At 44.4% G+C, this 21,654-nt stretch overlaps 1 protein-coding gene and 1 pseudogene across 17 annotated transcripts in view; one reads left to right on the top strand and one right to left on the bottom strand.

Moving 5' to 3' along the window:
• The first annotated feature begins 5,078 nt into the window (after positions 1-5,078).
• On the top strand, positions 5,079-5,737 carry LOC145507844 (poly(rC)-binding protein 1-like; annotated as a pseudogene).
• Positions 5,738-9,052: 3,315 nt separating this feature from the next.
• The window catches only part of ABCA4 (ATP binding cassette subfamily A member 4), a 174,195-nt gene continuing 161,593 nt past the window's right edge, over positions 9,053-21,654 (bottom strand). For 8 of the 17 annotated variants that reach the window (XM_081486243.1, XM_081486244.1, XM_081486241.1 and 5 more), the window contains 7 exons: positions 21,470-21,576; positions 18,023-18,164; positions 16,315-16,449; positions 15,301-15,404; positions 15,121-15,213; positions 12,921-13,170; positions 10,868-11,476 (listed from right to left, as the gene is read on the bottom strand). In XM_081486243.1, the coding sequence (XP_081342369.1) occupies positions 11,162-11,476; positions 12,921-13,170; positions 15,121-15,213; positions 15,301-15,404; positions 16,315-16,449; positions 18,023-18,164; positions 21,470-21,576 (1,146 nt within the window). In that variant the 3' untranslated portion in view covers positions 10,868-11,161. Of the gene's footprint in view, positions 9,873-10,017; positions 10,825-10,867; positions 11,477-12,920; positions 13,171-15,120; positions 15,214-15,300; positions 15,405-16,314; positions 16,450-18,022; positions 18,165-21,469; positions 21,577-21,654 lie in introns of those variants that run through there. The other 9 variants (XM_081486239.1, XM_081486253.1, XM_081486252.1 and 6 more) reach the window with 2 other exon arrangements.

Below are 21,654 nucleotides of genomic sequence, written 5' to 3'. Positions count from 1 at the left end.
TCCAATGCAGAGGTCCTTGGTTCGATTCCTGCTCAGTGAACTAGATCCCACATGCTGCAACTGCAGCTAAAGATCATGCATACCACAATGAAGATCCCCAGATCCTGTGTGCTGCAGCTAAGACATGGTGCAGCCAAATAAATATTTTTTAAAAAGACAGCAATGGGAATAATAAATAAGTAATAAACCCAAGCTATGAGATTAATTATGTACACTTTACTATAAATTGTTAGGCATTATATATGCAACAAATTTCAGATGGAGGTACAGTCACAATTTGGTTATGTCCCATCTGTGCAAAATCGCATTCAGGGGGCCAGAGTTAGATGCTGCTGCTGCTGCTACTACTGCTGCTAAGTCACTTCAGTCGTGTCCGACTTTGTGTGACCCCATAGATGGCAGCCTACCAGGCTCCTCCGTCCATGGGATTTTCCAGGCAAGAGTACTGGAGTGGGGTGCCATCGCCTTCTCTGAGTTAGATGATGAGGGTGTTGAATAGGTGGGCTACTGCTGGGAGTTGAGGAACCCAGGGCTGAAACTAATATAGGAGTCAGGACCTCCAAGGAGAAAGGAGTCAGAGGTCTGGGTCAGCACTAGCAGGCATACCAAGGGTTGTGGCTTCCAAGATTAAGTATCCTTACCAAATCCTGAAGGCAGTAGTTTATAGAGCCATGAACACCACCATTATCAAGAGTTAGGAGCTGGATGAAAAGTGGGCCAAGAATGGTGAAGAGTCTGGAAAAGGCAGGCCGGCACTGTTCTCCAGGAGCCCTTGGAACAGTGTGGTGGTCTCCGGGATGGGTTTTATAGTGAAGGCCCTGCTTTAAGAAGGTCAACTGAAGGTAGCTGTGGGACCTAGCCATGGGTTCATGGGAACATGACACCTAGGGGAAGGTGGGCATCTGGACAGGACGGTCAGGTAGCCCTGATAAAATTCTTACCAGCCTCCTTCCCTCCTCCCTTTAAAAATAAAACTGTTTATTTCTCATGGTTCTAGAGTCTGGACGGTCTGTGATCAGGGTGTCAGCACGGGAGAGTTCTGGTGATGATCCTCTTCTGGGTTGTATACTGCTGACTTACTGTATCTTCGTGTGGCTGAGAGCAGAGAAGGTAGTATGTACAATTATTACTCAGCTTTGTAGATGAAGAAACGCAGGTACAGAGATGTTAAGCATCTTGCCCCAAGTCCCACAACTAGGAAGTGGTGGAAGCTGTCTCTTCCTTGGTCACAATAATTCTGACTCTGAGATTCTGGAATTTCATGGTTTTAGTATGTCTAAGAATCTACAACTCTTAAGGTCCTGGTAGCCCCCAATTCCATCAGTTTGAAGATCTTAAAATTCTCAGATTCCAGGTTGAAAAAGCAAATGCCTGGCATCTGTGGGAGTGGGGGCCCAGGCTGTGAGGGGAAATGAAGCTTTTTTGTTCTCTCTCTGGCTCTGGCACTGACCACAGCTTCAGTGGTTTTAGAAAAGGCCACCATCCCTTTTCCCGCTCTGGCTAACCATAGTGACATTTTCATCAGTGTCCTCCAAAAGGAAGTCATTTCATGAAATGGTGAGCCTCCAGGTTTGCATGTTTGAAGTTTTAGTCACACTCTGAAAACCGTGCACCTCTTTACAACTGGCGTCTCTGATAGAAGTTACGGGTCCCTGAACACTGCTGCCTGTGTTATCTCTGTACACTTTGTTTTTCAACCTTGGCCTGATGGAAAGCTCATGTTTGACCTCCTTGGATTAACCGAGTCTCTTCCCAGAGCCCCAGGGAGTGTCAGCACTGGAATTTTATTCTGAATGGCTTCTTTAGCTTTCTTAAGTTCTTTTGTCTTATTTCCAGTTTGGCCTGTATCTGCCATTCTTTTCATCTCCTCAAAAGGTTGAATGAACAATGTTTGTTCAAGGGATATCCCACGGAACCACGCTGTTGGAGAGCATCAGAGGGGCAGATTGTTTCCGTGTCCTCCAGCCTCTGTCCTGGGCCCTGGGTCTCCCTGCTTGGCTGTGTGCATGACCTTGGGCATGTGCCTGTCTCCAGGTGGGTATGGCCTCCCTTATCCCAGTCCCACTACACACAGTTTCATCATCATTTCAATCCTGTCTCTAGCCAACCCTGTTTCAAGCCCAAAGTTTATTTCTCCTAGTGTTTTCAGCACTGCAGTGCTCTTTGCTGGTTATTGTAGATGTATCATGTTTTTGAGAAGAGGGTGTGACAAGTATATACATGCAATTTTTGGCCTTTTCTTGAGACTGGTCTGTTTCTCTGGTGCTTTTTTAAATTAAAAGAGTAGGAGGTATGAGCGTGGGCTGCAGACTGGACTGGGATCATCAAGACTTGACCCTGATCCAGTCTCTGACATCGAGTCTCCCTCTGGCCTTCCTTAAATTTTGAAGGAAGTCTCTAATGAAGAGTCCAGAAGTTTCTTGGGGGATATGCTAAATATTGTTGAAAATACTAATTATTGAGAATATCTTTTCAACGGCATAGCTGTATCCTTTGGCAAATTCCAAATTTCTGTTTTGCAAGTCCAGGGTGCTTGTTGAGCACCATCAGATGGCTGATCCATTTTTCATCAAAACAGGAATATCAGGCACGGGCATTCATTACTTGTAGCTATTAAAACAAAACAAAACAAAAAAACTCCTGAGCAAATTCAAGTAGAATTTGGTTATGAAAGCCAAGATCCGTTGCCAAAAAGGGTGTGTGTGTGTCTATGTGTGTATGTGTGTGTGTGTGTGTGCGCGCGCATGTGCGTGCTCTGGGCCATGTGCTATATTGTATAACACCTGATCCTTGACCTCTGGATGTTATCTGATGAGTAGCTGGTAGGATTTGGGTCCTTATGTGCTTTGGGAACAGTTTATAGCCTTGTCGGGAACTACATGACTATGGAGTTTCAATCTTGCTTGAAAAACAGTCTCTTCCCCTGGTCCATCTGACACTGCCAAGCTGGATTGCAGGGCTGGAAGTCTTGCCTACTGTGTCTCTAGAGAAATGGTTCTGAATGATCAGCAAGGAGTGGAGCTCATGGAAGCTCACCCCAGACTTGCCAGGAGGGTTTCTGGCACTTGTGAGAACATCTATTCTTCTATGCTGGGGTTTACAGGCTTTCTCCATTAAGGAGCTTTAACACCCTAAGCAGCTGCTTGAGTTGTTTGGAGGGAATGTATGTATTATTTCCCCTCTAAGCCAAGCTGTTTCTTTGGTGCTGGCCCAGGGCCTACTGCTGCCAGTTTATAGCATCCAGGGGGTTGTTATAGCATTGGATTTGTCTGGAAGAGTCTATTTTTGGTTGTTTGGTGAATCAAAAATGGTATTTCTATCACACCACTTAAGTCAATCGAGCTAGGCTGCTGTAATGTATCGAAGATGCAGACTAGTTTGGGCCACCTCATGGTGTAGGGGAGTGGGCTGCGCTGCTGGGCAGTTCTGCTCTACACACACACTCGAGGCCTTCTATCTGTGGCTCTGCCATCCTGAATCCTTGAACTTGTCTCCATGGTTACCACAAAACCAGGTGCCAGTCAGCAGAGTTGGGGAAAGCGCATGGAGGGGCACTCCTACTCTCATGTCATGCCTGTCACTTCCATTCTGTCTGCTGAAGAGAGCTTAGTGACCAGGCCACACTTACCACAAGGCTTGAGAAGTGCTGACTCTGCCTGGGCCATTTGGCTCCAAGTCACTGCTCTGTTATTGTGGAAGAAATGAGTGGATGTAGTGCATAGTTAGGGGCCTCTCCATAGCCTATTCTTTTCAGTCATTCAGCTACTTAATGAGTTCTGTGTTCAAAGCTTGGCCTCAGGGCCACATTCATGAGTGTGAGGCCTGTGCACGTGTGCTTGACTTAATGCTCTGCTAAGGGTGGCACTAGCGGTAAAGAATCCACCTGCCAACGCAGAAGATGTAAGAGATGTAGGTTCAATCCCTGGGTGGGGAAGACGCCGTGGAGGAGGTGATAGCACCCCACTCCAGTATTTTTGCTGGGAATTACAAAGAGTTGGACAATATTGAGCGTCTGAGCACAACTGCCATCTTGAAATTCTAAATAATTTTCTAATAAGCTTTCATTTGCACCAGGCCTCCAAAATTATGTAGCTGATCCTGCCTGCCGTTTCCCAAATCAGCATTTTCATTCTACCCAGTTCAATATTAACTAAAAGTCCATTTTATAGTAAGACAATCATGAAAGTCATAGGAGGGATGGGATGCAAAGGCGAGTGAGATTCAGTATCTGGCATCTTCTGACCCAGCAGCAGGGGTGGGAGAAGTGGAGTAGCTGTCCTTCAGAAGAGCCCTCAACACACTGCTGTGAATATTCCTGGGAGCAAAGGGTGGCCTCTGATAGAGGTGGTATTGTTAGGGGTAGTGGGTGGCAGTGTAAGATATTAGTTCTGGATAGGATAGTTTTTTTAAATTTGTTTTTATTTATTTGGCTGCCTGGAGTCTTAACTGCAGCATGTAAGATCTTCATTGCACCATGCGGGATCTTTCTAAATGTGGTGCGTGGACTCTCTAGCTGTGGTGCACAGCCTCAGCAGTTGTGGCATGTAGGCTTAGTTGCTTCACAGCATGTGGGGTCTTAGCTCCCCAATCAGATATCAAATCTGCGTCCCTTGCACTGCAAGACAGATTATTTACCACTGGCCCAACAGGGAAGTCCCGTGGATAGGATAGTTTTTAAATGAATTATTTCAAGCCTACAAAAAGTAGAGAGAGTAATCTTAAAAATACCTATGTATCCACCACTTGGTTTTATCAACTCTTGACATATGACCATGCTTGCTTCAGATATTTTTAAGAAATTTGAATATTACACATACAGTTAGACCTTCCTTGCATCTCACCCTGAATGTCATTCCCCTCCCTCACACCTAGAAGCAGTCACATCCTGAATTTAGTGTTCATAATCCTCAAGCATAATATTTTTCACTGTATATACATGTATCTATAAATAATCTTTAGTGCTTTCACATGTTTTAGGTTTTATAAAAATGTCAGGGTACACTATTTAGTCATTAATTCAACAAATATTTATACTTACTGAGTGGCTATATGGCCAGGCACTGGTTTCAACACTGGGGATGGGAAATATGCTGGGCAGCTTCACCGAGCGGGCCGTCATCATCACTGGCGTGCTGTGCTCTATCCCTGAGTGTGCCAAGCAGCTCTGCCTGGGCATGCTGGAGATGCTCTCCGGGTCCCCACAATGGAGAGTCATGACCATTTGTACCAGCCCGTGCCAGATAGCTCTCTGTCATCTGTGAGGGCTGCCAAGGTGGGTGCAGTGATGCTGCAAGCTACCCCTACACCACTCATGACAAGGAGGAACCACCTCTACATGCCTATTCAATTCAAGGACAGCACACCATTTCTCCATTCCATATGGCTAAGTTGAACCAGATGGCTTCACTTTGCTGTCATGCATGGTGAGACTGGATTTACCAGAACTGACTACAGCTTTCCAGAGATAAAAGGCTATTGGGCAAGTTTGGATGCCTTTAGTCAAACCACCCATGAACTCACTATTCTAAATAGCTTAATTGGCAACGTACTCAGGGGCCAAGGCACCAACATTAATGAGATCTGCCAGACGTCCAGGGCCCATATCAAAATTGCCAACCCAATGGAAGGCTGTCCTGGAAGGCAGATTGCGATCACTGATTTTGTGGCCAGTGTTAGTGTGGCCCAGAATCTAATCAATGCCAGGCTTTCCTCTGAGAAGGGCAGGTGCTGTAGCTAGAACAACGTAGGTTCACTCATAAACTTTTTATCCTGTGTCCACATAATCAAATTGTGTGATTTCTGGTCAGTGATTTCCAGGTTTTAAATTATTTCTAAGTGTTCAGTTTCTAAACTACTTTTTATCATTTGCTAAAAATTTAAAAATCACATTCTCTGTTCAGCTGTTTATGCTGGGATTCATATTTAGTTTTACAAGCTTTTCAGTTTTTAGTTTTTTTTTGGGCTTTTTGGCTCATGAATTATAGTTATGTTTGTTGATAAGAAATGTAAGAGCAGAATGTTACTTTTCAGTTTAGTTCTGTAATGCCAAGAATTTAAAAATTAAAAATGGTTTGGTTGACAGCAACCAGAAAAAATAAGAAACTAAACAAAAATTTCTGCCCTCATGGAGTTTGTATTTAGGGGAGCAGAGAAACAATAAACAAGAAGAGAAAGTAAAAACATACAGTATGTTTGATAATATAACTTCCAAGGATTTAAGAAAAAGCATAGACGAGGGTATAATGTCGGGATGAAGATGGGACAGTTGAAAATTTAGATTGAGTAGCCAGAGAAGGCCTTGTTATTTCTATCCTGCTGCCATTGGCTATTTTGCTAATCATTAAGTTTTGAGATTTATCTATTTTGAAATACATATTTTTAATTAATTCATTTCCACTGCTATATAGCATCCATTGCATGAATTGGAAACAATTCATTTAGTTCATTGTATTCTCTGGCCCCTTCGGAAAGTTTGATGACCCCCACATGAGAATGTGGGGATGTGAGAGGTGGACCATAAAGAAGGCTGAACGCTGAAGAATTGATGATTTCAAACTGGTGCTGGAGATGACTCTTGAGAATCCCTTGGACTGCAAGGAAATCAAACCAGTCAATTCTAAAGGAAATTAACCCTGAGTATTCATTGGAAGGACTGATGCTGAAGCTGAAGCTTCAATACGTTGGTCACCTGATGTGAAGAGTTGGCTCATTGGAAAGACCGTGATGCTGTGAAAGACTGAAGGCAAAAAGAGAAGGGGACAGCAGAGGATGAGATGGTTAAATACCATCACTGACTCAATGGACATAAGTCTGAGCAAACTCTGGGAGATAAGGGGGGACAGAAGTGCCTGGCGTGCTGCAGACCATAGGGTCCCAAAGAGTTGGACATTGCTTATCAACTGAACAACAACACATGAGAATGTTAACACCATAGAGACATTGGCTGTATCTTGTGCACTGCTTTAGACTCAGGACGTGGAGCATTGGATGCTTCCTGTCCTCTTCTCCCCTCCTCTCTTATCTTTTCCTTCTCTAGTTGGCATAAGAGGGTGGACTCACCAGTCAGTATCATTCAAGACCAAAGAGATTGCCAAGCTCTGGTGGAAAATGAGAATAGCACCACTGCAGAGCTGTGTGCCAGGGATCCTGTCAACTAGGTGCTGTGTATGCAGTGCTTTGTAAATGACGTGTCCTTCCTGAAACTCACCACAACCCAGGACTAAGGGATTTGGCTACAAGGTGCTGTGGTCCCTTAGGAAAGTTACTAATGCGCTGAACCGCGAGGATGACTGGCTTGGCCAAAGCTTGACTCATGAGACACACATGTCTGAGCCTTGATATCAGACAGCTGCTGAAAAGCTGAGTATGTGTCATGGTGAGCTTTGGGAAAGGCTCTGAGGAGAGTAGCTTTGGGGGATTCTCATATCATATATGTCTCAATTCTTAAACTAATAAACTAAGCAAAGAAACTGCTAAATAATGACCTCCTTGGTGATGCAGGCTCAAGTATCAACTTCTTGGATTCCTTGGAGCCCTATGTTGGATGAAGGTGGTGCAGAGCCAGCTGCCCCATGGCTTACCCCTCTTTTCATCGCTTTCCTGCTTTCCCAAGGGGCATCATGTGCCATGAGTAGACTTGAGCCTGAGAGATCAAGGACCACCTATGATCCAGGAAAGAGGCCCACCAGGCCCTAGAGGCAGACTTTACACCAGCTGGGCAGGGAATTCTGGGCCTGATGGGCATGTGTCTTCAGACATGGGAGTGAAGTAACCAGAGGAAGACCAGAGCGAGGCCTGAAGGGAAGCCTGGATGGCTGGCCAAGTAGTTGAATCCTTCTGGGACTTGGTTTCCTTTTCTGTCAAAACAGCGTAAATCAAACAATTACATAAGGATTTAATTTTTGAAAACTGAGCCTTTTTTTTTTTTTCAGCTCTACAAGCCTCTAAGTCTCTGAATCTGACACTTCTAGTGCCTCTGCTTTCTTGAACTTGACAAACACCTTGGACAAATGTGGCAGCAGTTACGCCCTGTGGACACCAGGAGTCATGTTCATCTCAGAGGACCTGCGGAGGCACTCAAGTACCACACTGAGGAAACCAAGCCCCAAATAGCCTGGGTCCAGAGGGCTGAGAGCTTCTCGGGCCTGTTTCAGGAAGGTGCTACTGCCGTTCTTCTAGGGGAAAACCTTTTCCCTTTCTCCATAAGCCCCTCAGGCTGCTGGTGCTAACTTCCTTCTCACTGGTCCTGGTGCAAATACTTAGGCTGCCACAGAGACCCTTTCTTCCAAGTCCAGAGCTCTGCTGATCTCTTTTCTGCCCCACTTTCCTCTTCTTCTTTCTCTAGGAGAACTAGAGTAGCAGGAACAAATCAAGCTCTCTATGAGCTCTTTACTTAAGAGTGAAAGAGATCCTCTTTTGATCCCACCTGTTCTAAAATCTTGAGTTCCCCAAAGAAGAACAGGAAATTAGAAAATATGGCAGCAAGTCATACTCCTGGAACACCTCCCAAGTGGTCTTGTTTTCTGAACTCTTTCCATTTTCTCCTCCTCTTCTTTGTAAATCTCTCTTATTAAACCAGATTGGGAAATTTTTCAATAAATTAAACATGTTCTCAGGAGATTTGGGTCTAGTTTCCAACTTAATTTTCCTCAAACCCAGGCTAACTAGGTGCATGCCTCCTCCCTCTCAAGATTTCCCTGCTTATGTTTTGCAACTAGTATTTCAAAATTTTTATTTATTTATTTTTTGTGGTACCTTGTGGCTTGTGGGATTTCGTTCCCAGACCAGAGAACTAAACCTAGATGCAAATAATACCCAGCTGACAGTGGATAATGTCTACATGCATTGCTAGTTGGGTGTTGTCTCAAACCCTGTGAAGCAGACTTGACATGGAACATCAAGACTAGCTCATTACAGAATCTTGCTGTGACTGGTACTCCTGGGGCAGTTACTCTCACATAAGCTCATGCAATGCTGGCAAGCCATATGGGTATAGAGAATGTCCAAAACTACACCAGATGGTGTACTCAGGGAGAGGAGTGAATTGGGAGAGTTTGTGCTAAGTATGTTTGCATTTTATTTTCCCTTTAAAAATAACACACACACTCATACACACACACAAAAAGCAGATCCACTTGAAATGAGAGCAGTATGGAGGCCACAGCCAGGAGGAAGACGGACCGAGGCTTCTCCTTCTGTGGTCTGGATGAAACGCGTTTTGTGCTCATTTGGTTTGGTAAGTTTCCCCATCAGGTGTTTCAGGTGAGCGAGTCAGTTCCTGTTTCCTTCTGAAAAAGCCTCCATTTGGAGTCCACTGTGTGCCTCCTATGTGTTCGTTTCTGCTGCCAAGGGATTGCTTATACTGGCTGGTGTGATTCAATGACCATATGGCAAAGGCTCCTGCACTTTCGGCTGCCCAGAGTTCTTTTTAAGCTGCAGCAGAAAACCCGGGCAGTGTAGAAGGAGATCAGATGGACTCTCTTCATCTCAGTTTTCTGAAGAGATGGTTCGATGGCTTTTAGACTTTAAGTTAAATATTCGTCGGTCAGGCTCTGAAGGAAGCTCAGCTGAGGGCACTGAAGTCTATCAGATCATCCGAGTACAGGTTATGTTTGTTTCCTTGTCTGTAATGTTTGGAGCCGATGATCCTGCAGGTTCTTCTGACTCTACGATCCAGATGTTTTAAAGATTCATGCCCCACCATGCATGTACATGTTGACATGTATGTTAGCCACACCCTCTGTAACATTTCTTATGGTGCTTTTTGGTTTGTTTTTTTAGCCCAAGGAAGTTATCATGTCCTTACTGTTTTAAAAGCCAAGAAATCATAATTAAGGTCATCCTTAAGGTGCAGAATTCCCTTTGTCCACTTCCTATAGAGGAAAATTGTTTTAAAATGGGATGATGTAAACAAAAACATAATTACTATTTGTTTCATGACATTTACTTATATACAATACTCTGCAGGAGGATTTTTGCAAACCTTTATAAAGGTTGTAGGTCACAGAGTCAGAGTTAGGTTTTAAACCACACATTTATTATAGAAAAATGCCAATTTAATAAATATGCTGCAGTAGGTTTTCTAGTATCTGTATGCTAAAATGTGACAGGCAAAATAGAAAAATGATCACATCCAGTAAGAGGGAAAGTTTGGAGTTAACTGCTGCAGATCACAGACCATGAATGCCCCTTGTCAGGTCCAGAGATGACCTGGTATTATCCCTTTAAGAGGGCACATGCCAGCTGGGGGTGGGGAGACCACTGACAGTTTTAAGAAAAACTTCTGAAACCAAATTATGTATTCTGAGTTACAAAAGGAATTTATAACTGCAACTGGCTTTCAAAGAATAATTTTCTGCTGGTGTAAACAGCAAATATAAGATTTATAAATGAGAAAGAATGGCTGGAAAATTTCAGCAAAACTAATTTTCACTGGACAGATGCCTTTACTTAGGTATTTCTGGGCAAAGTCAGGCTTGCCAAGTAGCCATTAGGTCTCTTCTGGCCAAGAGAAATGGGGAAAAGGCATCACAAATAGTGCCTTGGAAAGGAGTGTTTCAATCATTACCTGCACCTGGTTTTTCTCACAATCAGGAAACTGGGAGGAATGAGAACTTTATGGGAAATTAGGCTTTGCACTCTTTGCTTATTGAAAAAAATCTTTAGATTTTATTTGATTTACTCTCCAGGTAAGTCAGGAGAGGATGGCTGAATTAATTTGATCCTTTAACACCCCAGGCTTAGGTCGCCTCCTCCAGGACTTTCTCCAGCTCTCTTTTGTTCTCTTTCTGGGGAACGAGGATGAATGTGTTCCTTACGTGGGCGCTGTGTCAGGGCAGGAATGTGGAGGCACATATCCCAAGAGTTATGACAGGCCAGGATACATACCTTTTATTGTTACTTCCTTCATCATCTTGAAATTTTTATAAAGAGCAAACAGCTCTCTTCATAAAACAGAGAATAATCTTTAGCCAAATGAGAACACCAGTGAAATGAGTGCCAGTTAACTTCCTTACTTTGAAACTCAAACATATGACCAGATGTATATGTCAAGTATCCCAACAACTGAAATATTTTAATATTCTCTCCTATCTTTCCTGCTTATTTCCAAAATCCAATTTTCTTTTTTTTGCTATAAGCAAAAATATATGAGAAAGGTCTTTCAAAAATGTTCTCTGATATCATCCAAAAGTTTCCTGATTCTAAAAGGAAGGTACACAACTACCTTCGGCCCAGACAAGTGAGGAGTGGCAGGGAGGAGGTGAGGGCTGGTATGGGTGGGACTCTGAAGGAGGCATGTCTGGGGCCCCTGCAGGCCCAGTGCATCAGCTGGGTCCCTGAGCCGAGAATCTGCCTCAAGCAGTGGACAGGGAAAGGGTGGAAGGGGTACCTTGGCCTGTCGGCTGGCTCCTGCAGCTCGAGGGTGCAAAGGGAGGTCGTAAGTTTCATTCTGCTGTTTAGCAAAGTTCACAAATACCTGGAAGCAAGAGAAGGGCAAGAGTAGGTAGATATTTCCAGAAAAGGGCACCATCCACCCACCCTCCCACCCACTCACTTTGTTATTTCCCACAGTTAATGTACAGCCCTGCTGGAGCAGCCTGTGTCCTGCCCAGGGCACAGGGCTTCTTCTTAGACTTGTGAGCTAAGCCAAAGGAGTGCCCACAAGAGGATTGTGGGTAAACAAGGCAGAGTCTCAGCTAGTGGTAGCCTCCTAAACCTCTACTGCTGCTGCTGCTGCTAAGTTGCTTCAGTCGTGTCCGACTCTGTGCGACCCCATAGACGGCAGCCCACCAGGCTCTGCCGTCCCCGGGATTCTCCAGGCAAGAACACTGGAGTGGGTTGCCATTGCCTTCTCCAGTGCATGAAAAGGAAAAGTGAAAGTGAAGTCGCACAGTCGTGTCCGACTCTTAGCGCTACAGGAATAACTAAAAAATCAAAACCAGGAAGACGGGAGCTGATCGCTCCAGTTTTCTATTCTCAATTCAATGTGCAATGTGACCAACTCTTGTCCCTGCCTCCATCTACTTATGCTGGCAAGAAAGTGCTGGAAGCCAGCTCCTCAAAGAGTAAGCAGAGACTTGCCTGTTTCTACTGCTACGCTGAGTAGTCTTTAAGGATATTTATTAAAAAAAATAATAAAAACCAATGAAACCCAGAAACAAATGTCCACATGGATGAATGGATAAACAAAACATGGAATATACACACAACTGAATATTATTCAACCTTAAAAAGGGAGGATATTCTGACACAAGCTCCCACATGGATTTACCTTGAGGGCGTTCTGTTAACTGAAATAAGCTAGACACAAAAGGACAAATACTGTGTGATTCCACTTCTCTGAGGTGTGTGGAGTAGTCAACAGAATATAAAACAGTGGCCAGGGGAGTGGTTCCTGGGGAGTTACTGCTTGATGAGCACAGAGTTTCAGTTTGGGAAGATGAAAAATTTCTGGAGATGGATGGTGGTGATGGTTGTACAACAATGTGAATATACTTACTGTTGCTGAAGTGTAATGCCACTTAAAAATTATAATTACATGTTTTATATATATATATTTTACCACAATAAAAAATGATCACGTTAAAAAAACCCGACATGGCACATACATTTATCAAAACTCAGTGAATTGTACACTTTAAATAGGTGCATTCTACTGTATTTAAATTAAGCATCAGTAGAGATGAGTTGAAAGGCAAAAAGGGCCATCGCCACAAACTGGGGAGGAGAAAAAACGTCATAGTGTTGTGAGGAAGAATGCTGTAAAAAAGTCAGTGAAGTCTGTTGCTGACTGAAATACTCTTAGGAAACCATTTCCGATTTTCCAAGTTCTGCCCTGATGGACAGAGGGACTTGGCGCTCGGGCACGTCCTGCCTCGCCCTCGTGTAGATCCCAGCCGAGCTGGGCGCCCCCGTCTTGCCTGGTCCAGCGTGGTCTGCGTGACCGAGTACTCCTCGATGCGCAGGCTGTCCCTGTGGGAGACGAGCAGCCGGAAGACACTGGCCAGGGAGGAGGAGCAGACCTGGAACTGCAGCGTGTTGTGGCGCCTCTCCCTCTGGACGCTGCCTGGGAAGCTCCCCTGGAAGAACCGCTCCACGGGACCCAGGTCAGGAGGCAAGCCGTCTGCTGGGGATCTGATTTTCATCGTGACAATGTAGCCGTCTCCAAACCTGGGAGATGCACATGGTCATGTGGAACAGGCCTGTTAGCAGCTGGGTCTAGGGAAATCCTGCAATGAGGACTAGACTTATCACAAATATTGGGGATTAAAGGCCCATACTACAGCTCTTGAGAAGAGAAGGAAGCAGCTACCCACGCCAGAATTCTTGCCTGGGAAAACTCATGGACAGAGGAGCCTGGTGGGCTCCATGGGGTCGCAAAAGAGTCAGATACAACTTAGCGACTAAACCGAAATACATCTTGTGTGCATGTTTAAAACTAGGACTGCAAGGGCCATGATGGTTCCTGGAGAGGTGGTTTGACACTAGTTTTTAGAGGCCTTAATGCCTCATGTGGTGAAGTGGGTCTCCAGGTCTATGTCACACCTTCCTGTGTCCACCTTCTGGAGACACAGGTGTTCCCTGCTTCGTTCCCTTTAACGTACGTGCTGAAGTCAAAGGTTGTCTGAGCCCTGTGCAGAGATCACAGGCTGCCCAGGGCTTCCTCAGAGGTGGAAAGACTGCCTGGGCCTTTAAGAGATTGCCCTGGTGGGAGAAAAGGCTTGGGAAGGCAGTGCTTGCCTGGGGAAGCTTCCAGAACAAATGGAGCTGCCAGGCCCAGGGCCATGCATGCCTCCCTCCTTCACTCACCAGGTCACTCGCATGTGGATAAATGGTCCACTAGAGAGTGAGTGCATGGCCAGATGGCATCCCTTCACACTTACCTCATGGTATACTTATTTCAGTGCTCCGTCCAGGATCCAGGGTTGTTTCCCTTTACAATAAAATACCTTTACCTTTCACCCTCAGAAAAGTGACCATCCCTTACACAGGAATGTTCCTGCTCACCTGCTCTTCTACAGGAAACTAAGGACTGAGAGGGAAAGGGGGTAGGGAGTATGCATTCTCGAGCAGGTGGACACTGGAAGCTGCTGACATGGGTTTGGTGACCTACATACTGAAGCCCCTATAGTGTCCAAGCTGTAGTAACTCAAGACGTTATGGGTCTAGTGCCCAGATGCAGCTAACCTACTAGACCTTCTTCTCAATTGTTGTTGCATATGATGCGTTTGAAGCCTGATGTGTGCTGTGCAAGACACTCCCCTGGAACATTGAGATGAAGTGTCTTGGCACAGATGCAGCGAGTTATCTGTTCTTCCTTTCACCAACTGGCACGGTGACTTTTTCTATTCTGGGCTCTCAAAATGTGTTTGATAAATAAGTAATAATTTAAAGTCCATCCTTCCTAGTTTATAAAACATATCAGAAGGCAAGGGAGTATGGCATTATTATCCAAATCTTATTTTAAGTGATTGTCCACTTTGGCACACAAACTGTTATTAATAACACATTATTTACAGCAGTTTACAATTTATCAGGACAGGATAATCCTGCTAAAGATTACTGGCATTGATGGTTTGTCATATAATACATGGTCATTTACCAAACTCAAAAGCATATGATTCTGTATTTTCCAAGTCTCCTGTAAATGTGTTATGATACTTTCATAATTTAAAAAATAAAAAAGAGAAAAAAAAGCATATGACATGCCAGAAAGAAACTGACTGTTTAGGCTGTTTGGTCTCTGGATTGCTCCTATGTTGGTTGTGGACTCATTAAATAGGTCACGGGTTCTGGATTGTTGGGATAAGTGGTGGGGTAACGAGGCAGTGGTAATGACCCTCTCTCATCCCAACTGGGCTCTGTATTTGCCCCTTTCAGAATCACCATCTGGAGTCTCGGCAAGCCTTCAGCCACAGGCCGTTAGCCCAGCAAAGAAGAGCTACATTCAGCACACTGCTTTTCTCCACCTGCTGCTGCAGAATCAGGCTCAGATACCTCTGCCCGTGGCATGAGGGAGCAGCAAGATTCTCTCACATGTCAGACAAGAGCACAGGGTCTTGTTGACTCCCCACTCCTCCCCCTGAAGGTAACAAAGGCAACCCCCCACCATATTCTTACTTGGACTTGAGGTGCTGGATGGTGCCCAGACACTGAAAGGCGCCCTTCACCATGATGGCCAGCCGAGTACACAGGGCCTCGCACTCTTCCATGCTGGGGGCAGGGAGAGAGCAGGTGAGGGCTGAGAGGACTGGACTCCATCACCTGCCCGCCCCACCTCAGCCCCTGGGAATCTCTTGCCTGTGGGAAGTGAGGACCACAGCTCTCCCTTCTCTGATGATGCCCATGATAGTGTTCCACAGCATGCGGCGTGCCTGGGGGTCCATGCCTGTGGTGGGCTCATCCTGTGGAGAAGCAGAGGGCAGAGCGCCAGGCTGGGAGCCAGCCTCCCCCAGTTCCTGCACTCTCCTTGGCTGCGCCTTCCTCTCTCAGAGCAACGTTGCTGTCTGGCAGACAGTGCACAAAGACACTCCCCAGTGGGCAAGAGCCAGGGAAGGCAGCACAGGGCATGGAAGGCAGGGGGTGAATCAGGAGTGTGAAGAAACATCACGCATGCCTCTAGATCTGTTTTAGCCCATGAATGAGTTAAAATTCATTAAAACAATGATAGAACTATCTTTAAAAAAGAAAATAAAATTCTCTACATGTGCTTGCAAGGAGATAGGAAGAAAGCTCAGGTGACTTTTCAGGGTCCTTTCAAGTCCTGTGACCCATGCCCTCATGAACCCCAGACTGCCTGGGAACAGGGCCTTGGGCCTGGCCCAGCTTTGGTGAGAACTACATGAGCCTTTGCTTCAGGCCAGCGCTCCTGTCCAATTAGGACCTCAGAGAGGCAACTCACTCCAGTATTCTTGCCTGGAGAATTCCATGGACAGAAGAGCCTGGCAGGCTACAGTCCATAGTGTCACAAAGAGTTGGACATGACTGAGCGACTTTCACCTTTACCTTCACAGGCCTCCTCAGGCAGAAGTAAGTTTTGACCAGTCACTGACATTCTGCAGAAGGGCTGAATTTCCCTGTTGTGAGCCTGAAGCCCCACTAGAGGCTTCCCAGGAACTCACAGTAATAATGTATTTTGACTCTGGTTTCCCCCAAGAGCTGTGAATCAAACATTGGACTGATTCACTCAACATGAGCAGTATAGGAACAACCCAGACAAACACAGACGACTGCAGTTCCTAAATCCACCGGCTCAACCACAGAGATGCGGCCCTCAGCTCTTGCGAGCCCTCGGGTGGTCTCCAGGGTTCTCACCAGCAGCACCAATAGTGGGCAGCCTATGAGCGCAATGGCTGTGGAGAGTTTCCGCTTATTTCCTCCACTGTAGGTGCCAACCAGGCGGTCTGCATAGAGAGACAGGCCCAGGCTCTGGATACTCCAGTTTGTCACCTAGGGAAGAGAAAGAAATCCCATTTGGGAAAAATGAACAAGCAAACCCCCTACCAATTCAAAGTCCTGGGCTCCTAGACCTCACTCCTCCAGGATGACAGACCCACTGAGGCCGAAACATGATGACTTATGGAGTGGCTCATGGCCTTCAAGAGCCAGACGTCTCCTTTCCACTTTCAGATCCTTAGATCCCGGTATGGTTTGGTCTGCTTCACACCCATTGGATGCAACTCCCTGAGAAATAGTCTTCAGCCTTTCCAGAGCAGGACAATGCTTCTTATCCAGTGTCCTGGACTATGGTTAGGAGTGAAAGAGGAAGAACTCTGGCTCCAAGTGACATAAACCCACTTATTCATTTACTTAGTCCTATAAAACATGTAAAATTATTTCAGGAGTGCTTTTCCCATGCCTCCATAAAAAACAAATCGACTAAGAAGAGCTCATTGTTTGTAGCACTTTCTCTCCACTCTGCCTGCCCAAGACTGGCGATATACAATCAAATATTGTGTCATCAGTTATTTGTATTAGTTCTTTTCCTCCCCTTCTGTATGATTATTACATTCATTTGAAATAAAATTGGATTAATTGGTTTTAGTTTGCTTTCAATGTTAGGATTTCCTTTTGTTTTCAGGTTTACCTCTTTCTCATTCTTACTGATTTAGTTTTATTTTTTGAATATGTAGAATGTTAGCCTGATTCCAAAAATTTAAACTATACAAAAAAATATCCTATAGAAGTGTTATTCCCTCCCATTTCCCTTTCACCGTTTCCCTTTCACCCTATCTCCCTCTTGCTGATCACCACATTCATTATTTTCCAGTTTATCCTTCATGTATCTCTATTTGTAAAGGTAAGCAGATATATTTATGCTTTATTTGTCCTACTTTCTTACATGAAAAAGTAGCATTCTACATGTGCTCTTTTGCACTTTGCTTTCTTCATTTAACAGTATCTCCTTGAAAAAAAAGTTGGTATCATTCACAGAGCTATTTTTTTGGTTTTTTCTTTTTGCCCACACCAGGCATGGCATGTGGGATCTTAGTTCCCCAACCAGGGATCAAACCCATGCCCCTGGCAGTGGAAGCACAGTGTCTTAATTGGCGGACCACCAGGGAAATCCCCGATTTTTTTTATCGCTGCATAAGACCTTTTTGCATGTATTATGGCATAAATTATTCAATCAATTTCCTATATCCAGGAACATTTAGCTATTTCCAATATTTTATGACTAAAGTATAGTGAATATGCATTTTTGAATACATATTTTTGTACTGTGGGATGTGTGTCTTCAGGGTAAATGCCCAGAAGTGGGATGGCTGGATCAAAGGGTAAATGCATATATCATTTTGTTAGATAGGAGGGTGGGAATTTTTTTTCATCTGTTTTGTTGACTGCTATACCCTTGTTTTCCAGAAGAGTACTTGGCACACAGCAGACACTCAGTTGAGCATTTGTTGAATGAATTAATGGATAGCATGCTCTAGTTTTCCCATCTCTAAATAAATGCATTCTCATGAAACAGGTTCATTTTTACCAAACTCTTAAGTGGATGCAACAAACCATGTTAATTTACCCTTTCAATTTCCTCTGTTGGTACACCGCGAAGCCGGGCATAAAGGTAAAGATGTTCTCGCCCTGTAAGCAGGTCATCGATTGCATCAAACTGAGGACAGTAGCCCATATTTTGATGGACGTCAGAAATATTGGTTAAAATACTGCAAGAAGAAAAAACAATTAGTAGGTTTCCTTCGCAAAATGGGTGACCAGAGATCTGGGATTGGAGGAGTTTCTGCCAAAACAGTAATAAAGCTTCCTCTCCTCTTTTCCCATTTTTGCTTTAAAAATGTGCACAACATTTAGGAATCAAAGTAGGGGCTCTTTGGTTAGAAACTGATAAACTCCAGGAGTTCTGAGCTTTCAATCCAGTTGGATTCTCCTAGATTTCCCTATCTAGTATAAACTGGATACCTGTCACCCGAAGTCAGCTGTGCTTTTAGATTGGATCACCTCATGTATGAGTTTAAAAACAAAGGGAAGATAATAAACTCAAAATGGATTAAAGATCTAAACGTAAGACCAGAAACAATAAAACTCCTAGAGGAAAACATAGGCAAAACACTCTCCGACATAAATCACAGCAGGATCCTCCATGACCCACCTCCCAGAATATTGGAAATAAAAGCAAAAATAAACAAATGGGACCTAATTAAAATTAAAAGCTTTTGCACAACAAAGGAAACTATAAACAAGGTGAAAAGACAGCCTTCAGAATGGGAGAAAATAATAGCAAATGAAGCAAGAGACAAACAATTAATCTCAAAAATATACAAGCAACTTCTGCAGCTGAATTCCCGAAAAATAAACGACCCAATCAAAAAATGGGCCAAAGAACTAAACAGACATTTCTCCAAAGAAGACATACAGATGGCTAACAAACACATGAAAAGATGCTCAACATCACTCATTATTAGAGAAATGCAAATCAAAACCACAATGAGGTATCATTTCACACCAGTCAGAATGGCTGCTATCCAAAAGTCTACAAGCAATAAATGCTGGAGAGGGTGTGGAGAAAAGGGAACCCTCTTACACTGTTGGTGGGAATGCAAACTAGTACAGCCACTATGGAGAACAGTGTGGAGATTCCTTAAAAAACTGGGAATAGAACTGCCATATGACCCAGCAATCCCACTGCTGGGCATATACACCGAGGAAACCAGAATTGAAAGAGACGCGTGTACCCCAATGTTCATCGCAGCACTGTTTACAATAGCCAGGACATGGAAGCAACCTAGATGTCCATCAGCAGACGAATGGATAAGGAAGCTGTGGTACATATACACAATGGAATATTACTCAGCCATTAAAAAAAATACATTTGAATCGGTTCTACTGAGATGGATGAAACTGGAGCCCATTATACAGAGTGAAGTAAGCCAGAAAGAAAAACACCAATACAGTATACTAATGCATATATATGGAATTTGAAAGATGGTAACGATAACCCTATATGCGAGACAGAATAAGAGACACAGATGCATGGAACAATTTTTATGGACTCTGAGGGAGAAGGTGAGGGTGGGACGTTCTGGGAGAATGGCATTGAGACATGTGTATTGTCATATGTGAAACAGAGCACCATTCCATGTTCGATGCATGTGACAAGGGCTCAGGGTCGGGGCAATGGGATGATCCAGAAGGATGGGATGGGGAGGGAGGTGGGTGGGGGGTCCGGGAAGGGGAACACATGTAAACCCATGGCTGAGTCATGTCAATGTATGGCAAAAACTATTACAATATTGTAAAGTAATTAGCCCCCAACTAAAATAAATAAATTTATTAAAAAAAAAAATAAAATAAAAATAAAAACAAAGGGAAGATCAAATTTAAGAAAATGACCAATGTTTTTCGATCTCTTTCAAATATTTGGGAAGTAGCTAGAGAAGATGCATGCTTCCCAACGGAAGTGAACATTTCGACTTGTATTTACTGACAGAGATACTGTCAATGAAAGAGGAATCAATCAGATCACCATCCAGAGCAAGAGACTGGCAGAAGAGACGAAGAGATGAAATGAGTTCTATCAACTCCCTCTAAATAATATATTCTCCTTCACTAAAAAATATATTGCCTGATGGAAAAACAAACTGACCATAGAGTGGTCTAATTTTCTTCCTCCTTCTCTCATAGCTTAGGGTCTAAGAATGAAGGATAAATGCAATGGTATGGGACAGAGAGAGGCCATGTACTTCCCTACTATGACAAAACTACTTAGGTATGGCCAATTAAAATCACCCAGGGAAGCAAGGAGGGTACTTCACCAAATCCACAGGAACTACTACACTTAAGAGACGCAATCCTGCATCTTAAACCTATAGTTTCCTTCTAGCTTCTGTCTTGATTTTACCTGTGTCTCGTTTTGATGTCTCATGTAAATCTTATTTCATCACCTTGCTCTCCACTCCCTGCCCTCTCCCCTTTTGTTTCTCATCATGAAGTCATTTGCTTGGCTGTAGGCCAAGCTAGATCTGAAGATGAGATGGAACCAGTCATAGCCTGGCTCCACCTCTGCCATTCTCTTTGCTTTAGACCCAACAGCAAGGCTGGAAAGGCTGGGGAACCAAATTCATCCTGTCTGAGCCGGTGAAGAATGCTTAGGACTCTCCTCGCCCAGGGAGCATTGGGCCACGTGGATGATGGCTTTCCCCAGGCAAGCAGAAGTTGGTTTGATGTCAGCAGTGCCTAACTCCACTCATAAACCAGGATAGAGAGTTTCTCTGGGCACAACTAATATGTGTGAGCTCTGGTATTCAAGGAGCAGCTTGTAAAGAGGCAGACAAGTGCCAGCTCATGTCTTCTGTCCTGTCCTGTCCTGTCCAAGACCAGTCTGTTTCCATGCTCCTTATTTCAGAGAGCAGCAGGCACTCTCCCAGAATCCAAGGGCACATGCCAGTTCTCCCTTTATAAAAGAATCTTGACCAGCAAAGCCAAGTGTTGGCACAGAAATAGCCAATGCAGATTAAAGCTTCCGAGGACTCCTGAACAAGCCCCGTGTAGAAACTCAACCCAGAGAAAGGATGCTTCATCACAGACATTCTTAATCTGAGTCCCAGGGGTTCCTGTAGGGTCATAAATGTGTTTCAGGGCTCAGTTAATTCCCTGAAACTGTTTGCAAAGAACATATGAAGAGAGGTAATGGGAAGCAATTTTTATAGGTACATGCGTTCACCACATGATCAAAGGGTCAGAGGCTTATGACCCACAAAAGACTAAAAACCACTGATTTGGTGCTTCCAGAATTTTCTGAGAATTCATGTTAATGGAGGAATCTTTTAACAGTTACAATTCAATTCAATTCTCCAGATAGTCTTAGACTTTTCAGACCATGTTTGCTAGGAGGTCTGTACCTCCACACAGATCTTTCAGGCTCTCAAGAGTTATCCTCAGATACAGGGTGGTCACGAGGACATGCCTCAGGACCTGGGAGAGACACCCTGAGACAGGGTAACAGGACACTCACCTCTGGCCTGCAACAGTGGCATCACCTGAGGTCACTGCGGTGTCCCCAGTGAGCATCTTGAATGTGGTTGTTTTGCCAGCTCCGTTCACTCCCAGGAGGCCAAAGCACTGAGGGAGAACACACAGGTTGGCCTTGCCCTGGAGCCCAAGAAGGTCAGAGTGTCAGGCCCCAGGGCAAGTGTATGT

This window comes from Giraffa tippelskirchi, chromosome 5 (genome assembly GCF_054371585.1).
Source record: "Giraffa tippelskirchi isolate mGirTip1 chromosome 5, T2T-mGirTip1v1.2.pri, whole genome shotgun sequence".
Classification (NCBI taxonomy): Eukaryota; Metazoa; Chordata; class Mammalia; order Artiodactyla; family Giraffidae; genus Giraffa; species Giraffa tippelskirchi.
The sequence above is the reverse complement of the archived record's forward strand: the minus strand, read 5'-3'. Positions and strand labels throughout refer to the sequence as shown.